This window comes from Oncorhynchus mykiss, chromosome 7 (genome assembly GCF_057628025.1).
Source record: "Oncorhynchus mykiss isolate SJ-2025 chromosome 7, ASM5762802v1, whole genome shotgun sequence".
Taxonomy (NCBI): Eukaryota; Metazoa; Chordata; class Actinopteri; order Salmoniformes; family Salmonidae; genus Oncorhynchus; species Oncorhynchus mykiss.
This window is the reverse complement of record NC_143028.1, coordinates 47,305,082-47,328,721: the sequence shown is the minus strand read 5'-3', so window position 1 is coordinate 47,328,721 and position 23,640 is coordinate 47,305,082. Positions and strand designations below refer to the sequence as shown.

General features: G+C 42.9%; 2 protein-coding genes across 3 annotated transcripts in view; one reads left to right on the top strand and one right to left on the bottom strand.

Annotated features, from left to right (window-relative positions):
• The window catches only part of LOC149982572 (solute carrier family 2, facilitated glucose transporter member 1-like), a 321,473-nt gene extending 313,111 nt beyond the window's left edge, over positions 1-8,362 (top strand). Inside the window, exon 3 of the mRNA XM_090241180.1 lies at positions 6,004-8,362. Coding sequence (XP_090097306.1) covers positions 6,004-6,204 — 201 coding nt within the window. The 3' untranslated portion in view covers positions 6,205-8,362. The remainder of the gene's footprint in view (positions 1-6,003) is intronic.
• Positions 5,384-23,640, bottom strand: part of glut1a (glucose transporter 1A) — a 59,271-nt gene continuing 41,014 nt past the window's right edge. The window contains exons 2-10 of one of the 2 annotated variants that reach the window (XM_090239488.1): positions 16,280-16,375; positions 12,378-12,538; positions 11,994-12,234; positions 9,755-9,917; positions 9,334-9,521; positions 9,120-9,224; positions 8,901-9,002; positions 8,536-8,739; positions 5,384-8,360 (exon numbers count right to left, since the gene is read on the bottom strand). In XM_090239488.1, coding sequence (XP_090095614.1) covers positions 8,160-8,360; positions 8,536-8,739; positions 8,901-9,002; positions 9,120-9,224; positions 9,334-9,521; positions 9,755-9,917; positions 11,994-12,234; positions 12,378-12,538; positions 16,280-16,375 — 1,461 coding nt within the window. In that variant the 3' untranslated portion in view covers positions 5,384-8,159. 2 annotated transcript variants of the gene reach the window in all.

Below are 23,640 nucleotides of genomic sequence, written 5' to 3'. Positions count from 1 at the left end.
GGCTCCTTGCAGACTGGCAGCTCCTTGCAGACTGGCAGCTCTATGCAGACTGGCAGCTCCTTGCAGACTGGCAGCTCCTTGCTAACTGGCAGCTCTATGCTAACTGGCAGCTCTATGCTAACTGGCAGCTCTATGCTAACTGGCAGCTCTATGCTAACTGGCAGCTCTATGCAAACTGGCAGCTCTATGCAAACTGGCAGCTCTTTGCAAACTGGCAGTTCTGAACAGGCGGGAGACTCCGGCAGCGCTGTAGAGAAGGAAGGCTCTAACAGCGCTAAACAGGCGGGAGACTCCGACAACGCTGGAGAGGAGGGCTCCGACAGCGCTGGACAGGCGAGGCGCACTGTAGGCCTGATGCGTGGTGCTGGCACTGGTGGTACTGGGCCGAGGACACGCACAGGAAGCCTGGTGCGGGGAGCTGCTACCGGAGGGCTGGGGTGTGGAGGTGGTACTGGAAAAACCGGACCGTACAGGCGCACTGGAGCTCTTGAGCACCGAGCCTGCCCAACCTGCCAGTGCGGCGAGGTGGAATAGCCCGCACTGGGCTATGCAGGCGAACCGGAGACACCGAGCGCAAGGCTGGTGCCATGTAAGCCGGCCCAAGGAGACGCACTGGGGACCAGCTGCGTAGAGCCGGCTTCATGGCATTAGGCTCGACGCTCAATCTAGCCCGGCAGACACGCGGAGCTGGAATATACCGCACCGGGCTATGCACCCGCACTGGAGACACCGTGCGCACCACTGCATAGCACGGTGTCTGTCCGGTCTCTCTAGCCCCCCGGTAAGCACAGGGAGTCTGCCCAGGTCTCCTACCTGGCGTAGCCATACTCCCTGTTAGCCCCCCCCCAATAAATTTTTGGGGCTGCCTCTCGGGCTTCCTTGCCAGCCGTGTTCCCTCATATCGCCGGCTCCTCTCTCCGGCTGCCTCTGCTCTCCTAAGTGCCTCCACCTGTTCCCATGGGAGGCGATCTCTTCCAGCCAGTATCTCCTCCCAAGTGTAACAGCCCTTGCCATCTAAAACGTCCTCCCATGTCCATTCCTCTTTACGCTGCTGTTGCTGCCTGTTGACACGCTGCTTGGTCCGTTGGTGGTGGGTGATTCTGTAACGGTTTTCTTGGTGAGAAGGAGAGTCGGACCAAAATGCAGCGTGTAGATTGCGATCCATGTTTTAATGAACAAACGTAAAACACGAATCAATACAAACACTACAAAATAAAGAACGTGATGAACGTAACGAAAACCTAAACAGCCTATCTGGTGAAAACACATAGACAGGAACAATCACCCACAAACACACAGTGAAACCCAGGCTACCTAAATATGGTTCCCAATCAGAGACAATGACGAACACCTGCCTCTGATTGAGAACCATATCAGGCCGAACATAGAACTAGACAAACTAGACATGTAACAGAATGCCCACTCAGATCACACCCTGACCAATCAAAACATAGAAAATACAAAGTAAACTATGGTCAGGGCGTGACACTGTAACTATTCCCCAGGTCGTTGCTGTAAATGAGAATGTGTTCTCAGTCAACTTACCTGTTAAAATAAGGGTAAAATAAAAACATAGATACACGATAGAGACATCCAGACCCATTCATTGAAATTAGGCGTAGGTTCTTAGCACCAAGAAAATGGACCAGCAGCTGTTAGACATTTGCCTTCCTAGTAGAGGTATTACTTTATCGTACCATTGACAGGATGACCTCATCACAGCAAAGACACTTTAAGAGTACTTTTGGGTTTCATTCTAATTAGTAACATTCATTACAATATGATGGTAATGCAGTACTATAAAATCATGAGCACAAGTACAGTGCCTTGCGAAAGTATTCGGCCCCCTTGAACTTTGCGACCGTTTACCACATTTCAGGCTTCAAACATAAATATATAAAACTGTATTTTTTTGTGAAGAATCAACAACAAGTGGGACACAATCATGAAGTGGAACAACATTTATTGGATATTTCAAACTTTTTTAACAAATCAAAAACTGAAAAATTGGGCGTGCAAAATTATTCAGCCCCCTTAAGTTAATACTTTGTAGCGCCACCTTTTGCTGCGATTACAGCTGTAAGTCGCTTGGGGTATGTCTCTATCAGTTTTGCACATCGAGAGACTGACATTTTTTCCCATTCCTCCTTGCAAAACAGCTCGAGCTCAGTGAGGTTGGATGGAGAGCATTTGTGAACAGCAGTTTTCAGTTCTTTCCACAGATTCTCGATTGGATTCAGGTCTGGACTTTGACTTGGCCATTCTAACACCTGGATATGTTTATTTTTGAACCATTCCATTGTAGATTTTGCTTTATGTTTTGGATCATTGTCTTGTTGGAAGACAAATCTCCGTCCCAGTCTCAGGTCTTTTGCAGACTCCATCAGGTTTTCTTCCAGAATGGTCCTGTATTTGGCTCCATCTATCTTCCCATCAATTTTAACCTTCCCTGCTGAAGAAAAGCAGGCCCAAACCATGATGCTGCCACCACCATGTTTGACAGTGGGGATGGTGTGTTCAGCTGTGTTGCTTTTACGCCAAACATAACGTTTTGCATTGTTGCCAAAAAGTTCAATTTTGGTTTCATCTGACCAGAGCACCTTCTTCCACATGTTTGGTGTGTCTCCCAGGTGGCTTGTGGCAAACTTTAAACGACACTTTTTATTTTATCTTTAAGAAATGGCTTTCTTCTTGCCACTCTTCCAAAAAGGCCAGATTTGTGCAATATACGACTGATTGTTGTCCTATGGTCAGAGTCTCCCACCTCAGCTGTAGATCTCTGCAGTTCATCCAGAGTGATCATGGGCCTATTGGCTGCCTCTCTGATCAGTCTTCTCCTTGTATGAGCTGAAAGTTTAGAGGGACGTCCAGGTCTTGGTAGATTTGCAGTGGTCTGATACTCCTTCCATTTCAATATTATCGCTTGCACAGTGCTCTTTGGGATGTTTAAAGCTTGGGAAATCTTTTTGTATCCAAATCCGGCTTTAAACTTCTTCACAACAGTATCTTGGACCTGCCTGGTGTGTTCCTTGTTCTTCATGATGCTCTCTGCGCTTTTAACGGACCTCTGAGACTATCACAGTGCAGGTGCATTTATACGGAGACTTGATTACACACAGGTGGATTGTATTTATCATCATTAGTCATTTAGGTCAACATTGGATCATTCAGAGATCCTCACTGAACTTCTGGAGAGAGTTTGCTGCACTGAAAGTAAAGGGGGCTGAATAATTTTGCACGCCCAATTTTTCAGTTTTTGATTTGTTAAAAAAGTTTGAAATATCCAATAAATGTAGTTCCACTTCATGATTGTGTCCCACTTGTTGTTGATTCTTCACAAAAAAATACAGTTTTATATCTTTATGTTTGAAGCCTGAAATGTGGCAAAAGGTCGCAAAGTTCAAGGGGGCCGAATACTTTCGCAAGGCACTGTATACACCGCTCAAAAAAATAATGGGAACACTTAAACGACACAATGTAACTCCAAGTCAATCACACTTCTGTGAAATCAAACTGTCCACTTAGGAAGCAACACTGATTGACAATACATTTCACATGGTGGAATAGGCAATTAGCAAGACACCCCCAATAAAGGAGTGGTTCTGCAGGTGGTGACCACAGACCACTTCTCAGTTCCTATGCTTCCTGGCTGATGTTTTGGTCACTTTTGAATGCTGGCGGTGCTTTCACTCTAGTGGTAGCATGAGACGGAGTCTACAACCCACACAAGTGGCTCTGGTAGTGCAGCTCATCCAGGATGGCACATCAATGCGAGCTGTGGCAAGAAGGTTTGCTGTGTCTGTCAGCGTAGTGTCCAGAGCATGGAGGCGCTACCAGGAGACAGGCCAGTACATCAGGAGACGTGGAGGAGGCCGTAGGAGGGCAACAACCCAGCAGCAGGACCGCTACCTCCGCCTTTGTGCAAGGAGGAGCAGGAGGAGCACTGCCAGAGCCCTGCAAAATGACCTCCAGCAGGCCAAAAATGTGCATGTGTCTGCTCAAACGGTCAGAAACAGACTTCATGAGGGTGGTATGAGGGCCCGACGTCCACAGGTGGGGGTTGTGCTTACAGCCCAACACCGTGCAGGATGTTTGGCATTTGCCAGAGAACACCAAGATTGGCAAATTCGCCACTGGCGCCCTGTGCTCTTCACAGATGAAAGCAGGTTCACACTGAGCACATGTGACAGAGTCTGGAGACGCCGTGGAGAACGTTCTGCTGCCTGCAACATCCTCCAGCATGACTGGTTTGGCGGTGGGTCAGTCATGGTGTGGGGTGGCATTACTTTGTGGGGACGCACAGGCCTCCATGTCCTCGCCAGAGGTAGCCTGACTGCCATTAGGTACCGAGGTGAGATCCTCAGACCCCTTGTGAGACCATTATCTGGTGCGGTTGGCCCTGGGTTCCTCCTAATGCAAGACAATGTTAGACCTCATGTGGCTGGAGTGTGTCAGCAGTTCCTGCAAGAGGAAGGCATTGATGCTATGGACTGGCCTGCCCATTCCCCAGACCTGAATCCAATTGAGCACATCTGGGACATCATGTCTTGCTCCATCCACCAATGCCACGTTGCACCACAGACTGTCCAGGAGTTGGCGGATGCTTTAGTCCAGGTCTGGGAGGAGATCCCTCAGGAGACCATCCGCCACCTCATCAGGAGCATGCCCAGGCGTTGTAGGGAGGTCATACAGGCACGTGGAGGCCACACACACTACTGAGCCTCATTTTGACTTGTTTTAAGGGCATTATGTCAAAGTTGGATCAGCCTGTAGTGTGGTTTTGCACTTTAATTTTGAGTGTGACTCCAAATCCAGACCTCCATGGGTTGATACATTTGATTTCCATTGATAATTTTTGTGTGATTTTGTTGTCAGCACATTCAACTATGTAAAGAAAAAAGTATTTAATAAGAATATTTAATTCATTCAGATCTAGAATGTGTTATTTTAGTGTTCCCTTTATTTTTTTGAGCAGTGTATATATATATATAGAGAGAGAGAGAGTGAGAGAGAGAGAGAGAACAGTCTCTGATTGCGTGATTTTTCAAAGCTTTCTTCCTTTGATGTCTGGCCACTTATCCAGACACGGACACACACACACACCCAGGAACGCTCGTACACACAAACAGACTCACACACATTTACACTTACATTGGACGAGACACTTTTGTTTCCCTGACGATAGCATGGTGGCACTCAGGAACCAATAAGGATCTTCTCTTACTTGCTTATCAAAATACTGTAGTATACATCAAATTATTAACTACATGATTTAGATCGGAAAGCACATAAATTATTCGAAAAACAGATTATGCATCTGTCATCATTGATTAAAATCTGAACTCAATTCTTGTGAAAATAAATAACCCAGCTAATTTCCATGTTTCCCTGTATGCTTGTTTTATTTTATTGATAAAAAAATCCAACCACACATCTTACAAAAGAAAAGAAAACCAACAGGACACTGACATCATAGCACACTGTTTTACAAAAGATTGTTCTGTTGGAGGTTCATATCCACCCAACATACACACAGATGCTTTAACAAAATGTAAATTAATACTGCACTAAAATTGAGAAAATAAAAACATCTAATAAATTAGACATCTAATAAATAGTATATATCATTCAATGGTTCATGTACAAAGCTGAAATAAGATTGTGTTAATAGTTATCTCAAACAATATTTCTTCAGAGAGCAAATCAGAGAAAATAAAGGCAGGTGTGTTTATTATGCAAAAATAGATGTACAGCTACCGATACGAGTAGTAACTAAAATAAAATATTTATATATTTGGATTCTCTAATTTCTATTGTATTTACATTAAAAGTCGTGTGGCCTCATTATGTGCAGTGATGGATTTCTCCAACTGTTTTATGCATACATCATGTGTTAATAAATGTGTTTATAAAATGCCCAAACATAATTGTCAAAAACTAAACACACAAAGTACATTGCATTTGATTTCAGTCCATAAGTGCATCTTTTTCTCTCCATCACAGGGTCCGACATATGCCAAGTCTTTGGTGCCAACATTGATCCTGACATTTGATGACTTAGGGCGACATACAGTCAAGGAGGTTGCAGTGTTTAACCGACAGATTGTTTGTGGAGGAGACTGTACTAAAGAGTCCCATATCATTTCAAAGACGCATACATATATTTGCATGCATGTGAATGCACACAAAGTCATCATGGAATGATTACAATGGATGTTTCTTGTGGAGTTCTGTTTGGGTCAAGGGCCATTACGAAAACCATTTAAACCACTTTAAAACCATATTCACTTTAGACTCGCTGGATTAGCCTATATTAGATTGTAAAACATATTCTGCCTACCTTTTGATTTCAAATAACAAAGACCTGTGAATGTAGGGATAGGTTAGGCTAATCATGTAGTTAAAAAAACAAACAATGACATCTAACCCAATCTCTTTTCAGTAACATAACGGTGTTCCACATTTTGTAGAACATTTTGAGAAATACTCCAACTACTATTACGTAAGATTTTTTTTGTGACAAAACAACCAACATTGTGGATGAAAAAATGCAGCTAAAAACACTTCTCAAAATGCCTTATAAAATGAAAGGAAAACTTATTGAAGTGGCACAGCAGTCATAGACAGGAACCTCTACATCAAGAGGTGGAGTCGCCTGAATCAGCAGGGTTGTCAGCTATGTGTCACAAAACATAACTGAACAATATAACAGCCCCTACAGTGCTGAACTATGCAAAGGCATTGTGGAGTTACAATAACAAAAATCACAACTTTTCTAAAGGGTGTAAAAGCACTTTCAGGATGAAGCAGACCTTGGTACGGCTGGAAGCCACATTACATACTAGACCCTGTTTGAAAGGAAGCCTGTTGTGAGGGACTTCAGTTTAGTTTTAGCGGGGGGTTACGCTCATATTAGCATGCAGTGAAATAGGCGTACGTTGCTTTTCAACAGTTTGCTCTTATGAAGAAGCGGATGAGTGATTCCAATGATCAAATCTACTGTCATATTCAAGGCGCCAACTACCATCACTAGTGTCAGAGTAGAAAATATTTCAACTAGTCCTATGATTTCATAGTGTAACATTCATGCTCATGGGTATTGCTTGGGAATTAAATATTACATGTACACATACAGTAGTACTTGGAGCCAAAAAGTATGCACCCAATGTTTGATAACATTTTTGTAACAGTGCTGTAATTCACTAAGAAATAAACCTCATAAAAAATGACTCTTTATGATTTGATTTATTTTTCCATAAGAAACAAATATTTCTAAAATAATCAAAAATCTGGACAGAAGTTAAAAATGAGTTGGTAAAAAAAATATTTACATGGCATACAATGTCTTGAGGGTCTTGATTGATCCAGTAAATAATTTAGGTCATAAACAGAGGGTCTGTGTAACAAAGATCCATATTGTTATATGTAGCCTCAGACATCCCCTATGTGGAACACAATAACGATTCGCTGTGGTTTAGTCTCTGGACTGGCAAAGCAAGTCAAGTTGTGGTACGATACAGTAGAAGGCCTTTCATTGAGGGTACTGCTCCCCCTGTTGGAAAACAGTACAAATGTCATATTTCAATTCCACAACAACTGCTCAAATTTGCTGTGGCTACAGTGTTGCTACACAGTATGCTCTGTTTCATCAAGTAACAAAGGGAACAAAAACACAAATTCTGAACTTTAAAATCATCCCTTACTTCAATGAGAAGTACTGAGACCTACATAAGAGACATACGCATGGATATCTAAACTGACAAAATGATTAAGGCAACAGACAAAATAAGAGAAAATAAAATAAAAGTAACTTGGCGGTGACCGTTGTATAATTGAAGACCCCCCTTTTCGTTCTACTAACCATCTACCATTCCAACCCACCTTCTGCCACCCATGTCCCTGCTCCCACCAAGTTAGTGTTGTGATAAGAAGAGAAAGGAGCTAGAGACGTTGAGACAGGGGATCGGGAGGGGGGATCGGGGCATCTGTTCTCTGCTTGGTGAAGATGCCTGAAATGTAATGACAACCAGTGTGTCAGTTTAGTAGTCAGTTTGCACGCAGTTAGTGAGTGGTCCCCTCAGGTTGGGGTGGCCAGAGAGGGTTCAGGGCCGGGCCTCATCAGCGGGAGTGGAACGAGAGGAGAGGGGAGGGACAGGTGCTTAGAGCTGAGAGTCAGCCCCCAGGCTGTTGAGCTCCTCTGGCGAGTGCTTCTCTCCACCAGTGCCAGACGACTGGCGGAACCCGGCCGAGATCTCATCAAACGTCCGGCCCTTGGTCTCAGGCACCTTGAAGTAGGTGAAGATGAAGAAGCTGAGCAGCAGTATGGTGAAGATGACAAAGACATAAGGGCCACACAACTCCTGTAGGGTGAGACGGAGAAGAGAAGAAGAGAGAACATTGATGACACAGTTTATTAAACAGTGGGCTCCAAACAAGCGTGTATTCAAACTACCAGTTCATATATATCAAGATTAGTATTTCTACAACATTTACCATGTTGAGCATCTGCCTAAGAAGGTTGTGCTCAGTGCTTACCTCTACATACTGGAAGGCCATGCCCACTATGAAGTTGGCAGTCCAGTTGGAGAAGCCAGCCACAGCGAAGGCCGAGGGCCGGGGACCCTGGGAGAACAGCTCAGCCACAATGAACCAGGGGATGGGACCCGGGCCGATCTCAAAGAACGCCACAAAGGCAAAGATGGCCACAATACTCACGTAGGACATCCATGGCAGCTTGTCCTGATGGAGGACAAACAGACAGCAGGGGGTTAAACTACTGGTATTTATTCTACATATTACATTAACAAGGACTAGTATGAAAAAAACAAGTGTATTTCCTCATTGATTCCTTATGAGAGCTGCTACCATTATGTGAAGTGTGTTATAGTTAGTCTAAGTACCAGCAGAGCCAGAGCGATGGTCATCAGGACGGCAGCGCCTGCCATTCCTATCAGCCCCAGCAGGTGGAGAGACCTGCGTCCAGCACGCTCCACCACAAACAGCTGAGGAACGGAGAGAGGATTGAATTATACTGTCTAAACACAAATTAAGTGCATCATGCATCATGTGCACCAAAAATGACACAAAATGACACACCCGTATCTGCCATAGTTACTCACCGACACCACAGTGAAGGCCGTGTTGACCACACCGGCACCAATTGTAGCATAAACAGGCTGAGCAACTCCGGCCTTCTCAAAAATACGGGTAGAGTAGTAGAAAACCTGGAGGAAACAAACAGCATAGATTAAAGTTACAAAATAGACATGGCAGTATAGGTGTTTGTATATGTGGAGTGTGTGTTAGTGGTGAGAAGTATGAGAAGTAACTCACAGCGTTGATGCCAGAAAGCTGCTGGGAGAGCTGGAGCATGATAGCGATGAAGATGGGCTGGCGGTAGAGTGGCGAACGGAACAGCTCTAGGATGGTCACCTTCTTCTCCCTCATCATCTGCCTGGCCTCCTCCTTCATCTCCTGCATGTCTGCACTTACGTCTGTGGTCCCACGCAGCTTCTTCAGGACTGACAGGGACAGGGAGAGAACGGAGGTTACATTACAGTCTGCTAGGGCTGGGTCACTCCATACCTGGTAAATTCAGACAATTCAGGGATGAGTTTAAATTCAACTAATGAATTGAAAATAAGCCATTATTTTAGATTCAGAATCTTTTCAAGTCATTCAATCTGACAGACCTGAAATTGGCTGAACTGATGACATATGAATGTGTGTTTGTGTATAAATGTACTCTACTCACCAGTTTTGGCCTTGTTCTCCTCGTTGCGGTTGATGAGGAGGAAGCGGGGGCTCTCAGGGCAGAAGGGCAACAGGGCACACTGCGCCAGGGCTGGGATGAAGGTGAAGCCCAGCAGGAAGGGCCACAGAGACGCGTTCCCCATTAAGGCCTCCATGCCAAAAACCTGAACCAAAACACATCGTTAGACCACCATCAGATTAAGCCTTCTTGTGCAAACTACCGCCATACCTTACTTATTTGTTAACCTAAAGACGTATGAGCAGCCAGACCGAGCCGGTCTCAGGGATGGCTAACTCGGAGACCCCTCAACCTATAATAATAATAATATATTCCATTTAGCAGACGTTTTTATCCGAAGAGACTTGCATGCGTACATTTTATGTGATCCGGGCAATCAAACCCACTATTCCGAAGTTGCAAGCGCCATGTTCTATCAACTGAGCGGTAAATCCGCTTTTCGTTTTTTTGCATGTTACGTGTGGAATAATCTCCAAAATCAGACATTTTATGATTTGGTGCTTCTAGGGCAATTCAGACGGCTGATTGAGGACATATTTACTGAAACATATATTTATTTTCTATGATCGTGTTCTGTATTTCTGTTTTGCTTTGGTGGTGTATTGATTTTTTTGTAATTACTGGGCTCATCTGTAAATGAGACCCTGGTCTCAGCCGGACTCCCTGTCAAAATAAACATTTTGTTACGTTACAGCCTTAATAAAAAATGTTTAAAGCTGTTTATTTTCCTCATCAATCTACACACAATACCCCATAATGACAAAGCAAAAACAGTTTTTTAGAAATGTTTTCTAATCTATGAAAAAAACTGAAATATTGCATTTACATAAGTATTCAGACCCTTTACTCAGTACTTTGTTGAAGAACCATTGGCGGTGATTACAGCCTTGTGTCTTCTTGGGTAGGACACTACAAGCTTGGCACACCTGTATTTGGGGAGTTTCTTCCATTCCTCTCTGCAGATCCTCTAAAGCTGTCAGGTTGGATGGGGATGGTCGCTACACAGCTATTTTCAGGTCTGTACAGAGATGTTCGAATCGGGTTCAAGTACGGACTTTGGCTGGGCCACTCAAGGACATTTAGAGACTTGTCCCGAAGTCACTCCTGCATTGTCTTGGCTGTGTGCTTAGAATCGTTGTGCTGTTTGAAGGTGAACCTTCGCCCGAGTCTGAGGTCCTGAACGCTTTGGAGCAGGTTTTCATCAAGGATCTCTATGTACTTTGCTCCGTTCATCTTTCCCTCGATTCTGACAAGTCTCCAGGTCCCTGCCGCTGAAAAATGTCCCCACAGCATGATGCTGCCACCACCATGCTTCACTGTAGAGATGGTGCAAGGTTTCCTCCAGGTGCTTGGCATTCAGGCCACAGAGTTCAATCTTGGTTTCATCAGACCAGAGAATCTTGTTTCTCATGGTCTGAGAGTCTAAGGTGCCTTTTGGCAAACTCAAAGCAGGCTATCATGTGCCTTTTACTGAGGAGTGGCTACCGTCTGGCCACTCTACCATAAAGGCCTGATTGATGGAGTGCTGCAGAGATGGTTGTCCTTCTGGAAGGTTCTCCCATCTCCATAGAGGAACTCTAGAGCTCTGTCAGAGTAACCATCGTGTTCTTGGTCACCTCCCTGACCGAGGCCCTTCTCCCTCGATTGCTCAGTTTGGCCGGACGGCCAGCTCTGGGAAGAGTCTTGGTGGTTCCAAACTTCTTCCATTTAAGAATGCTGGAGGCCACTGTGTTCTTGGGGACCTTCAATGCTGCAGAACTGTTTTGGCACCCTTCCCCAAAATCTGTGCTTCAACACAATCCAGTCTCAGAACTCTACGAAGAATTCCTTCAACCTCATGGCTTGGTTTTTGCTCTGACATGCACTGTAATCTGTGCGACCTTATATAGACACGTTTGTACCTTTCCAAATCATGTCCAATCAATTGAATTTGCCACAGGTGGACTTCAATCATGTTGTAGAAACATCTCAAGGATGATCAATTGAAACAGGATGCATAGAGTCTCTAATCAAAGGGTCTGAATACTGTAAATAAGGTTTTTGCTATGTCATTATAGGTAGTGTGTGCAAATTGCTGATGATTTGTATTTATTTAATACATTTTAGAATAAGGCTGTAACATAACAAAATGTGGAAAAGGTTAAGTGGTCTGAATACTTTCTGAAGGCACTGTATTATCCATTACTCTCCATATAATATCCCTGTGGCCACTGGCACTGACCTGTGCCATCAGGATGCCTGTGACAATGCCCAGCTGGTGGAGGGTACCCAGGGCTCCTCGAAGGGCAGTGGGGGCCACCTCACCCACGTACATGGGTACAAAGCCAGTTGAGAGGCCGGAGTAAAGTCCCACCACGAAGCGCCCGATGATCAGCATCTCCCATGAGCCACCCATCTTAGAGAAGCCCATGAGAGCAGCGGAGACAAAGGCCAGCACGTTGGCCATGAGCATGGAGTTCCTCCTGTGGGTACCACAGAAATAGTCAATTACAATTACTGTACAAACCTTTACATGTCACACATATTAAACAGTACATAGGCCATCCACGTCATATAATCTCACATAACACAGTTGAAAATAAACATTGTAAAATTACGTATTTACCTGCCAAAGCGGTTGACAAACAGGCCCACGGAGAAGGAGCCGAAGATACCGCCGACAGAGAAGATGGCGACGGAGACGGACCACAGGGTGGTGAGGGAGGTCTTGCTGATGGGCTCCTGGTAGCGGTCGAACCATGTCTCATTGAGGAACCTCTCAATAACCTAGCAGAGAAGGCAAACGAAACAGTGCCAAAGAAAGAAATCACAGTCAATTGTTCACTTGTTTTTTTAATTGAAGATTATTGTCCTCATTGCCATTGGCCAGGTGACTGCTGTTTTGGTGTCTGGCCAGTAGATGACGGTATAGGATTGGATTTCAGGGCCATGTTTCGTACGAAAACATTCTGAACGTTGTAGATAGAATTGCCACAAATAGAGCCGGCATTCTTATTCTACATGTTAGAGATGCATGTTTGTTCTACATAGCATATTTCTATCTGAACGTTCCAAAAAGTTGCGTCCTGCTGAACACGCCCCTCGTTTTCCTTCAACAAGGAAGTTTATGAAAGAGTGAAGTGTTGGGTTTCAGCCCCTTCCCCCACAGTGACTTATCAGTGTTGACAAAAATACATAAGTCCGCCCAGCTTGTGATGGAAGTTAAGCTGTACAGGCTGGGAAGAATGTGCCCTCTATCTAGCACTTCTAGCACTCAGCACTGAGCCCTGCCTCCTCCTGTCCTTATCTCCCAAATATCACCGCTGGCTCCTGTCATGTGCTTTGCTGATAGATTATACAATATACTTCTTTACCGATACTTACATAACACCGAGTGATTCATATAGAACTGATAATGTATGTATAAGTCAGCTGAGGGGTAGGCTGTTCAAGATATGGCATAGGGTATGTCATATTTTATACAGACCCAGAAAGTTATCCTAATTATTCTGCAAAGAAGTGATGACAAATCTAATATAGCCTAGCCTAGTCAGCCTAACACTGTCCAATAAAATCAACATTCTTACAGATAGAGAATGTCTGGTGTCTGACTCAAGACCTAGCAAGCACCTGGCCACAATGAAATACACTGTTCATTCATGACCGTTGACCCTGCTCTGATTAAAGTGTTAATGCCTCTGTGGACTCCTGGCTAGGCAGGCAGTCAGGTCTGTCTGTGCTACAAGGTGCCCAATTTGGAGCGGGCAGGGAGGCAGAAGGACAAACAGGACAGCAGCCCAGGGCCCTTGAGAGACACCTAATCTAATCAGTGCTGCACTCTTTAGAGCGGAGGGCCTGCGTCACAACAACCAGCATCACTCCATCCCTAATCATAGAGAAAGAGAGAGAGAGGGGGAGGTGGGTTGGGGATAATCTAGGGTTTCCATATACAGTAGCAATGCTGTTCTCACATTTACCCTAAATCTGGATGTGTCTCTATGTTCAGCAACACTGTCATTTCTGTGAACACTTCCCTGCACTCTGTATGTTGCTCCTAAACAGCTGTGGCATGGTGTGGTATTACTGAGCATGTGTCAGTGTGCTTACAGTATTAGTGTTTTATTAGAATTTTTCTTTCACTTTGACATTGTAGAGTATTTTGTGTAGACTGTTGACAAAAAAATGGCAATTAAATAAATTTGAATCCCACTTTGTAACACAACAAAATGTGGAAAAACGAAAAGGGTTTGAATACTTTCTGAAGGCACTGTATGCAGTAATCAATATCAGTAGTACTATAAAATAATGTAAAACAGTGCTGGATCACAGACAACAACGGCAGCGCAAGGTAGCCACTCAAGACATAATGACAGACAGATGAGTGTGTAATGGAGCAATAAGTTGTCTCCTGAGAGAGGAACACCAGGACAGGAGTAAGCTCAGACTGCAGATTAGTGGGATGAAGGGACATGTCCACAGAGCCCTCATATGACGAAGTTAAGGTAGAGGGCCTGTGTGTCCCGTGTATCTAGAGTCGAGGCTGAGCAATATGTTTTTAGGAGTCCGATACTAATTAATTTTTTTGGGAAGGGACAAAACTTACTGATACCGATATCTGCTGATATACTGTTTTATGCCGGGGAAATTAAAAACGAAACAACTGTCCAAGAACTATGCTTCAAATGTTGATTTCTTACATTGTGACAATAATGACATATCATGAGAATGGACGCAAGTGTTCAGATAAGCATTAGATTCATGTTTATCATCCTATTTATTGAATATCAGTTATCAGTGGAATTATTGTCCAACACTGATATAGCAATAAAAGGCCAATATGTACGGGATACATTACCTTGGAAATAATGGACAACACAGCGGGACGAAGTGGAGCTGAGTCCCTTTGCAAAGTCCATTTTTCCAAGGTAATGTACAGAATGGTGGTGTTTATCCCGCTTATACAACAATTGCCAAATAAAACAATACTTAAGGACACATTTACCAGTAAAAAAAAAGATGTATATATTTTTTCATTTTTATAAGCAAATTCATACTTTCTCATCATTTGGTTGCTCTCATCATTCAGCAAAGTAGCTGCATTTATGTTTATTTCAGCCATTTTCTATTGACATTCATTTCAATACATCCATAACAATGAGCTGATGATGCCCCCATTTTGCCTGGCATAGCTAGAAAAGTTGGCCTTCTCATCAGGACACTTGTTGACACTGACTGCAAGTTACAAGGAGATCGCACTGCATTTCAAACACTAGGCTTGAAGCAAGCTAAATAGTTTGTTGCTAGTAAACGTGCCAATGACAACCGAATTCTAAAATATCAGTTGCTGAAATCAGCTGGTCAAATTAGAAACATGTGGGAGGATTTGACCATTTTCATGGCGGAAGGCAGAGGAGAAATGTATGTTCATCACTGGATCCCACCAGAACAAGTGTATCCTGATGTGGTGAGTAGAGGGGGTAGGGGAGGGAGGGAAGGAGAGGACAGGGGCGCCATATGGACCACGTCAGGTCATCAGATGCTCCCCAAAAAATATGTCTCTGCAAAAACAAATCAATGCTAGTAAGCCAGCTATTTTTTTTCCCTCGTTGGACCTGCATTTATAATGTATTCAATTTTAGCTTGTGTGGTTGTTGGATTAGATTTCAGTAACTTTGTAGCAAGTACTGTCTGCATGTGTAGGTGGATATTGCGTCATGATTGCAAGGAGTCCTGATATCTTTTCAAACTTTTTTTGGTTTGTGTCCATTCTAGTATGCCCTTCTAGCCAATCAGAAACAAGTATTCAACAATGCTGTGGTATAACAGCTGATACTATTGGTAAACCGATATATCGGTCGGGCTCTAGTATCCTGGCAACAAGGCACCTGGAACTTTGAGCAGAGCTGAGCGCCACAAGGTTTGTTCAGACAAAGAGAAATACTGTGTGTGGCTTAGCCCTTTTACCTGAACTAAGAGATTCTTATGGAGCTTTTAGTAAACAAAACCATTCTGTAGAATAGCACCTACAGTAAAAAGCTGTCCAGGGGATACACTTACATGTGCAACAGTTTGAAGGAGTAGGGTCAAAGAAACTTGCTTAAGTTAATGGAAAAGAGGTTCATTTAATTGATGGAGTCACATATCACTGAGAGCTCCTAAATGATGTTTCCTTTAACGGAGTGAGTAGCACTCTCCTGGCTTTCTCCTCACCTACAGTCTGGCAGGCCCTTTTGGGGCATGGAAACACTCCTTTACACATGAATCACATCACAGAGGTCCTCTAACGGAGAGAGCCCTGGATGAGATAGGCCTACGTCGAGTTATTATTAGCCCCCTTCTTTCCACGTGTTGCAGGGAACATCTTGTCTGGCCTAGACAGGCACAGGGGCAGTCCTGTCTGGGAAAAGGTGTCAGTGACGATTTGAAAACGGTGTTGTTGGGATAAATATAGACGAGCCTTCCACGCCCAATTCCAATCAGTCACCCCCCCCCCCCCCCCCCCCCCCCATCTCATCCCTATGGACTCACCTTCTGAGGGGCGTTGATGACACCTGTGTTGTAACCGAACTGCAGTGAGCCAATCACCGCTGCTCCTACTGTCAGCATCAACTGGAAGGTTACTTGCTGCAAAGAGACAGGAGAGAGAGTCAGTTAGAAATCACCTATCCTCCAAATCTTGTAGCTACCTAGAGTTGACAGGCTTATTGTATTATGATAACAAATCTGTAGGCGTAGTTATCCCATTGATGCCATTCCATATAGGCCTAGGCTAGATAGGCCTTTAGGAATATTTTGAGAGAACCTAGGTACTGTACTGTAAGGGTTAATCAACTTAGTTTTACAATAACCATTGACTTCATCCTGTTCTACTAGTTAGACAAGTCATTTCACTATGAACACCTTGAAGAGTGACAAGCACAATGCCCTGATTCTCCTGACTCATGTCCTTTGCATGGACATTCTGTGTTGTTTTGACTGCACATCACTTTAATGAATGTGGCCCTGGTAATGTTTTAGTTCCTAAATGCTTTTCGACCTCCTCCGAAATGTAAAATAACTTGCCTAACTTGAGCTGCAGTTTCCGTAGAATGGGCTAGTATCCGACATTGTGCAATAGGTGGTTGTACCGCCCCAAATGTGTGTGATAGTGACGCAACTTGCAAGAAGGCAATCTAGCCTCAGTCCAAGCAGACAGGAGGGGAGAGTTCATCCTCAAACTGTCCACCTCAGGTGGTTGAATGTAAATATTGGTGCATTAGGATCATGTGTCCACACCCAGCTCTCTCAGAGGAGTGGTGGTTTAGTCCCAGGCATTGTTCTTGTTCCGGTTAGTTCTAAAAATCATTTGATGGGCTTAATCCCAGTGGAGCCCCAAGGCAGGCAGAGATTATCCTCATGCCATCAAGTTAACATCACACATAATCCTTTTCAGATAAGCCATTATGCCACTTTCACATTTCATGTAGTGTGTCTGTTTCTAAGTCAGTATTGTAGTCATATTGGGGTTTAGGCTACCCATGAGTCTATTTTTTGAGTTGGTTACAATCGTGAACAGAAGAGGTATGTGGGTTACTGGTAATGGGAGTTTTCCACTGTTTGGGAGTTGTCTGTATCTGTGGTGATGTTTTGGTAGTGACATGGCTGTTCTGTTAAAGTTAGAGTTAGCCTTAGTGGTTCACACCAGTTGTGATGGCAGCGGAGATCCTCTTTCTTACTCATGTTGTGATGTGACTATATTGGGATTCCAAACTTAAAGCCAGTGTAGTTATGACAAGGTCCCACATGTCTGTAAAATGTGTGTGAAAGTGAACCATCCCAAAACTATGACACATACGCTTTAACACATTGTTACAAAAAGCACTCAACTATATAAACTAAGATATTGAACTTTCATGATTTCAGCGTTGCGTCATTGGTTGTTATAGCCTAAATGTGTTTCTTATCCATGGGTTAAACTAGGCCCACTAGCAGGACTATCTGACAGGGGAAAAGGGAATATATAAGGCAGCTTTTAAGGTTTGAGAAGAAATACTCAAGGCTATTCTAAACAAAAAGGGGAGGAATAACATTTTTGTGAATTCTGAGATTCTTGCCTGGGGGTATGAAGAGGGTAGGAAGCTAGAAAGTTTGGAAACACTCTGTACAGTGTAGCTCAGTAATAGAAGCCCAAAAAAGGGCAGGCCTGAAAGTTTTGTGGGCCCACCCCACAGTAGCATGTTGACCAATAAGGTTCCACACAATCAATGAGTAGATGGGGTTCAACGAGTGCATCACTGGGTTGTTATAACCAGCCCAAGTACAGGATGTGAACACACACCACACACATATACACATGTTCAGGAATCCAGAGGTTTCAAAGCTGTTGGCTAGGTTCTTAAAGGAGCCATGCTTCCTTTCAGTGAACCAGTTATGTCATTCTTATATAGACAATAACTCACTTTCGTAAAAATACCAGTTTTCGAAATTAGCAAGAGAGACAGTCTTCCTTCAACACTACACTCATAGGCTACCTCCCTCTTGTTCACTCAAAAGATGTGCAAGTTTTAAATGGCCACTGCTTGAGTGAGTCTGGGACTCTTTAACACAGCCAAACTGGTTTGCAAATACTCCATAAATATGGAACTTCACTGGAGTGTGTGTGTGTGTGTGTGTGTGTGTGTGTGTGTGTGTGTGCGCGCATGTGTGCGAGTATGAGGAACTATGAAACACTCCTCTGTGACATTGCGTTTAAACTAGATACCAGTGTGTAGAGGGAGACCATGCCTTTCCCCTGGCCTAAACACACACACAAACACACGCACTGCAAGTAGGAAGAGTTAGGGCAGATCTTGTGTTCTATGCTATCAGAAAACATTCCTTCCTGAAAGGGGATGGTCATGTATCATTTACCTAGGAAACAATGAAGTCACACCCTTCAGCTCGGAGATGGTTGTCGCAGCCTTACAGACTAATACTGGCCCTTTAACACATAATGTCACCATCTTTTTAAAACAGCTGGCGTCACCAGCCGTGTTAACATTCCGGCTAAAGATGTATTAATTTGCATTCAAATGTTTACTTTGAGTCTTTTGATTAGTTAAGCTATACAAAAAGACCTTGTTATCACATGATGACTGATGACTCATGCCCATGTTCAATAAGGAACTAAAGGTACTGGTTATATAATAAAACAACATTGTCAATGAAAACAGCTTTCATTGAGACAACAAAATCAGGAGAGTTTAACTGGCATACTGACAGCATACAACATCTCTTACCATTTTTAGAACTTGTTTATGTTAACATTTTCCTAGTTCTGTCAGCGCAAGCGAACCTCCATGCAAATAAATCTCCTTCTCCTCAGGAGTGAGTCTGTGAATTTCTGCCCAGTCACGGTGATGTGGCTGGCGAATTGTTGACTGTGGCTTTAGGCTTAGTTGGTTATAATTGAATTCATCTAACTTAGAAAAACACAAATTGAATATTTAGATATACAACCTTTTTCCAAAAAAAGTGTTTTGCATGATTACAATCAACGTTTACGTTTCAGGCCTGCCTCATCTAATGCCTCATCGGTGAAACCTCTTCACATCGATGTGATGCATGAGATCGTCTGGGCTTGAGCAAACATCTAAAGTGATCATTCAGCCTGTCCCTTGAGCAACAGTTTACTCAACAAAGTCCAATAGTTAAATTCTTGGAGGTAGTTAGGTAAATGAGATCTACTTCATAAGATCAACACAAGCAGTCCAGACGCAGTAGCCAGTTTATACTGCACTGATGAATGACGATGGTGAGACTGTTCTTAAAAGGAACGAGGAACAGGGGTTGGACCACAGTTGTATGTAGAGTTGTGAGAGTCAGTTCCAAGTGTAAGATAGAACCTTTTTTCACATAAGCACTTTGTTGCCTAATGTCTGTGACCAAAGCCCTAAAGCAGACACTACTGGGTTTTGGAGGATGTCTGGTGAAATAGAATTACTTCCTGCTCTGTAATGTTTACAGCCACATCTTGCCTGTAAGTGACACCTAATACGCAATAGTTTAGTTCCAGTGAATTGAATCACCTTTGTCTATAATCTATAATTGTCAGTGGTCCCTCTCTTCTAACACCCTAGCCTCTTCTAAAATGACTGATGGTACACGTTGCATCATATTGAGTGATAGTCTGTGAGTAAACTGTCATGAACAGATCTACTTAAACATAACTGGTATCGTAGAATCTGTCTGGAAGGAATGGGATGCCTGGGATAATGAGCAGCAGTAGTTCCTGTGTTTGGCTTTTTTCATCACTGGTTATTTGGACAAATCATTCTTTATGTAATTTATCTTTGTTTCATCGTGTCGTTTTTTCTTCATTTTCTTCAGTTTAGTCACATGATTTCTCAATTTGCAGTACATTTGCCCATCAGTTGTGCAGCCAGACTTATTTGCCATTCCTTTTGCTTCATCCCTCTCAACTAGAGGTCGACCGATTATGATTTTTCAACGCCGATACCGATATCTGATTATTGGAGGACCAAAAAAAAGCAGATACCGATTAATCGGCTGATTTTATTTATTTATTTGTAATAATGACATTTACAACAATACTGAATGAACACTTCTATTTTAACTTAATTTAATACATCAATAAAATCAATTTAGCCTCAAATAAATAATGAGACCTGTTCAATTTGGTTTAAATAATGCAAAAACAAAGTGTTGGAGAAGAAAGTAAAAGTGCAATATGTGCCATGTAAAAAAGCTAACGTTTAAGTTCCTTGCTCAGAACATGAGGACATATGAAAGCTGGTGGTTCCTTTAACATGAGTCTTCAATATTCCCAGGTAAGAAGTTTTAGGAAGTAGTTATTATAGGAATTATCAGACTATTTCTCTCTATACCATTTGTATTTCATATACCTTTGACTATTGGATGTTCTTATAGGCACTTTAGTAATGCCAGTGTAACAGTATAGCTTCCGTTCCTCTCCTCTCCCCTACCTGGGCTCGAACCAGGGACACATCAACAACAGCCACCCTCGAAGCATCGTTACCCATCGCTCCACAAAAGCCGCGGCCCTTGCAGAGCAAGGGGAACAACTACTTCAAGGTCTCAGAGCGAGTGACGTCACTGATTGAAACGCTATTAGCGCGCACCCCGCTAACTAGCTAGCCACTTCACATCGGTTACATCAGCCTAATCTCGGAAGTTGATAGGCTTGAAGTCATTAACAGCTCAATGCTTGAAGCACAGCGAAGAGCTGCTGGCAAACACACGAAAGTGCTGTTTGAATGAATGCTTACGAGTCTGCTTCCGCCTACCCCCGCTCAGTCAGACTGCTCTATCAAATATCAAATCATATACTTAATTATAACATAATAACACACAGAAATACGAGCCTTAGGTCATTAATATGGTCAAATCCGGAAACTATAATTTCAAAAACAAAACGTTTATTCTTTCAGTGAAATACGGAACCGTTCCGTATTTTATCTAATGGGTGGCATCCATAAGTCTAAATATTCCTGTTAAATTGCACAACCTTCAATGTTATGTCATAATTACGTAAAATTCGGGCAAATTAGTTCGCAACGAGCCAGGCGGCCCAAACTGCTGCATATACCCTGACTCTGCGTGCAATGAATGCAAGAAAAGTGACACAATTTCCCGAGTTTAATATTGCCTGCTAACCTGGATTTCTTATAACTAAATATGCAGGTTTAAAAAAAATATACTTCTGTGAATTGATTTTAAGAAAGGCATTGATGTTTATGGTTAGGTACATTCGTGCAACGATTGTGCTTTTTTCGCAAATGCGCTTTTGTTAAATAAATCATCCCCAAAGTTGTCTGTCTTTGTTAGGAAGAAATATACCCTGACTCCTTTGCACAGAACGCAAGAGAAGTGACACAATTCCCCTAGTTAAAATAAATTCATTTTAGCAGGCAATATTAACTAAACCTGCAGGTTTAAAAAAATATACTTCTGTGAATTGATTTTAAGAAAGGCATTGATGTTTATGGTTAGGTACATTCGTGCAACGATTGTGCTTTTTTCCACGAATGAGCTTGTTAAATCACCCGTTTAGCGAAGTAAGCTATGATTCAATGATAAATTAACCGGCACCGCATCGATTATATGCAACACAGGACAAGCTAGATAAACTAGTAATATCATCAACCATGTGTAGTTAACTAGTGATTATGTTAAGATTGATTGTTTTTTATAAGATACGTTTAATGCTAGCTAGCACCTTACCATGGCTCCTTGCTGCACTCGCATAACAGCCTGCCACGCAGTCTCCTCGTGGAGTGCAATGTAATCGGCCATGATTGGTGTCCAAAAATGCTGATTAACGATTGTTATGAAAACTTGAAATCGGCCCTAATTAATAGGTCGACCTCTACTCTCAACTATGCAATTTTTCAATTCCTCATCAATCCACAGGGACTTAACATTTTTTTACAGTCATTTTCTTAATGGGTGCATGCTTATTAATCACTGGGATAAGCAATTTCATAAATGTGTCAAGTGCAGCGTCTGGTTGCTCCTCATTACACACCACGGACAAACAAATATTCTTTACATCAACAACATAGGAATCACTACAAAATGTATTGTATGACCTCTTATATACTATATTAGGCCCAGCCTTTGGAACTTTGGTCTTCCTAGATATGTCTACGATATTGTGATCATTACATCCAATGGATTTGGATACTGCTTTAAAGCAAATTTCTGCTGCATCTCTCCTGTGCTGTTTGTAACTACCCTGGTAGGTTGACTGATAACGTGAACCAGGTTGCAGGCACTGGTTACAGTTTGAAGCTTTCCAGGTTGCAGGTACTAGTTACAGTCTGAAGCTTTTTCTTGAGTGGGCAGCCTGATGGAAGCCAGTCAATATTTAAATCAACCAGAAAATATACCTCTCTGTTGCTATCACATACATTATCAAGCATTTCACACATGTTATCCAGATACTGTTAGTGGTCTACAGCTGCTTCCCACCAGAATGGGCTTTAGGTGAGGCAGATGAACCTGGAGCCATATTACTTCAACAGCATTTAACATGAGATCCTCTCTAAGTTTTACAGGAATGTGGTTCTGAATATAAATGGCAACACCTCCTCCTTTGGCATTTCTGTCTTTTCTGTAGATGTTATAACCATGTATTGCTACCACTGTATCATCAAATGTATTATCTAAGTGAGTTTCAGAGATTGTCAGAATCTTTTACTTGCAAATTATTGATTAAACAACATATGTTAACGTGGGCTATTTTTAGCACTTTCTGGGAGACTTGATTGTTTTCATTGCTTTACTGGGAAGCTTGGCAGAGGCAGACATGCTCATGTTATTTATGTTAGTGCAGGGTGAGCTGCACACAGTGGTCTTCCAACTAAGGCACATCGCCTCATTGCTAACAGTATAACTCTGGTTCATAGGCCCATGATTACTGCATGCAATAGCTGTGGGATCAGCAGAGCCATTCAGGGCAGTTAGAGGGACATAAATTATGTTACTTACATTGTGTCTTCCAATGCCCCTAGGATAATGTACATTTGCTGAAGCACTATGACAACTCAGCAACACAATGGTAGGGATTAACTGAGCTGGGCTTGGGTCCTGGTCTTAAACATACATAGAGGTCAATGGATAGACTGGGTGGTAGGCATGCAGACATGTTGTCAGACTGTCTGATACTAGACATACGTTTGTATTTAAGATCCATCTCATTTCACACTGATTCTGGTGCAAGAGTTGGTTCAAACCTAACACAATCTCAGATACAGTACAGCTCTCAGGAGAACAAGAGAATAGGCCTTACAGATGTAACCAAACTCTCCTTCACATGAATAGCAATTAGCAGAGAGGTCAGTACAGTGTGTACAATGCCTTCCACTTCTTCTAGGAAACTAATTAGG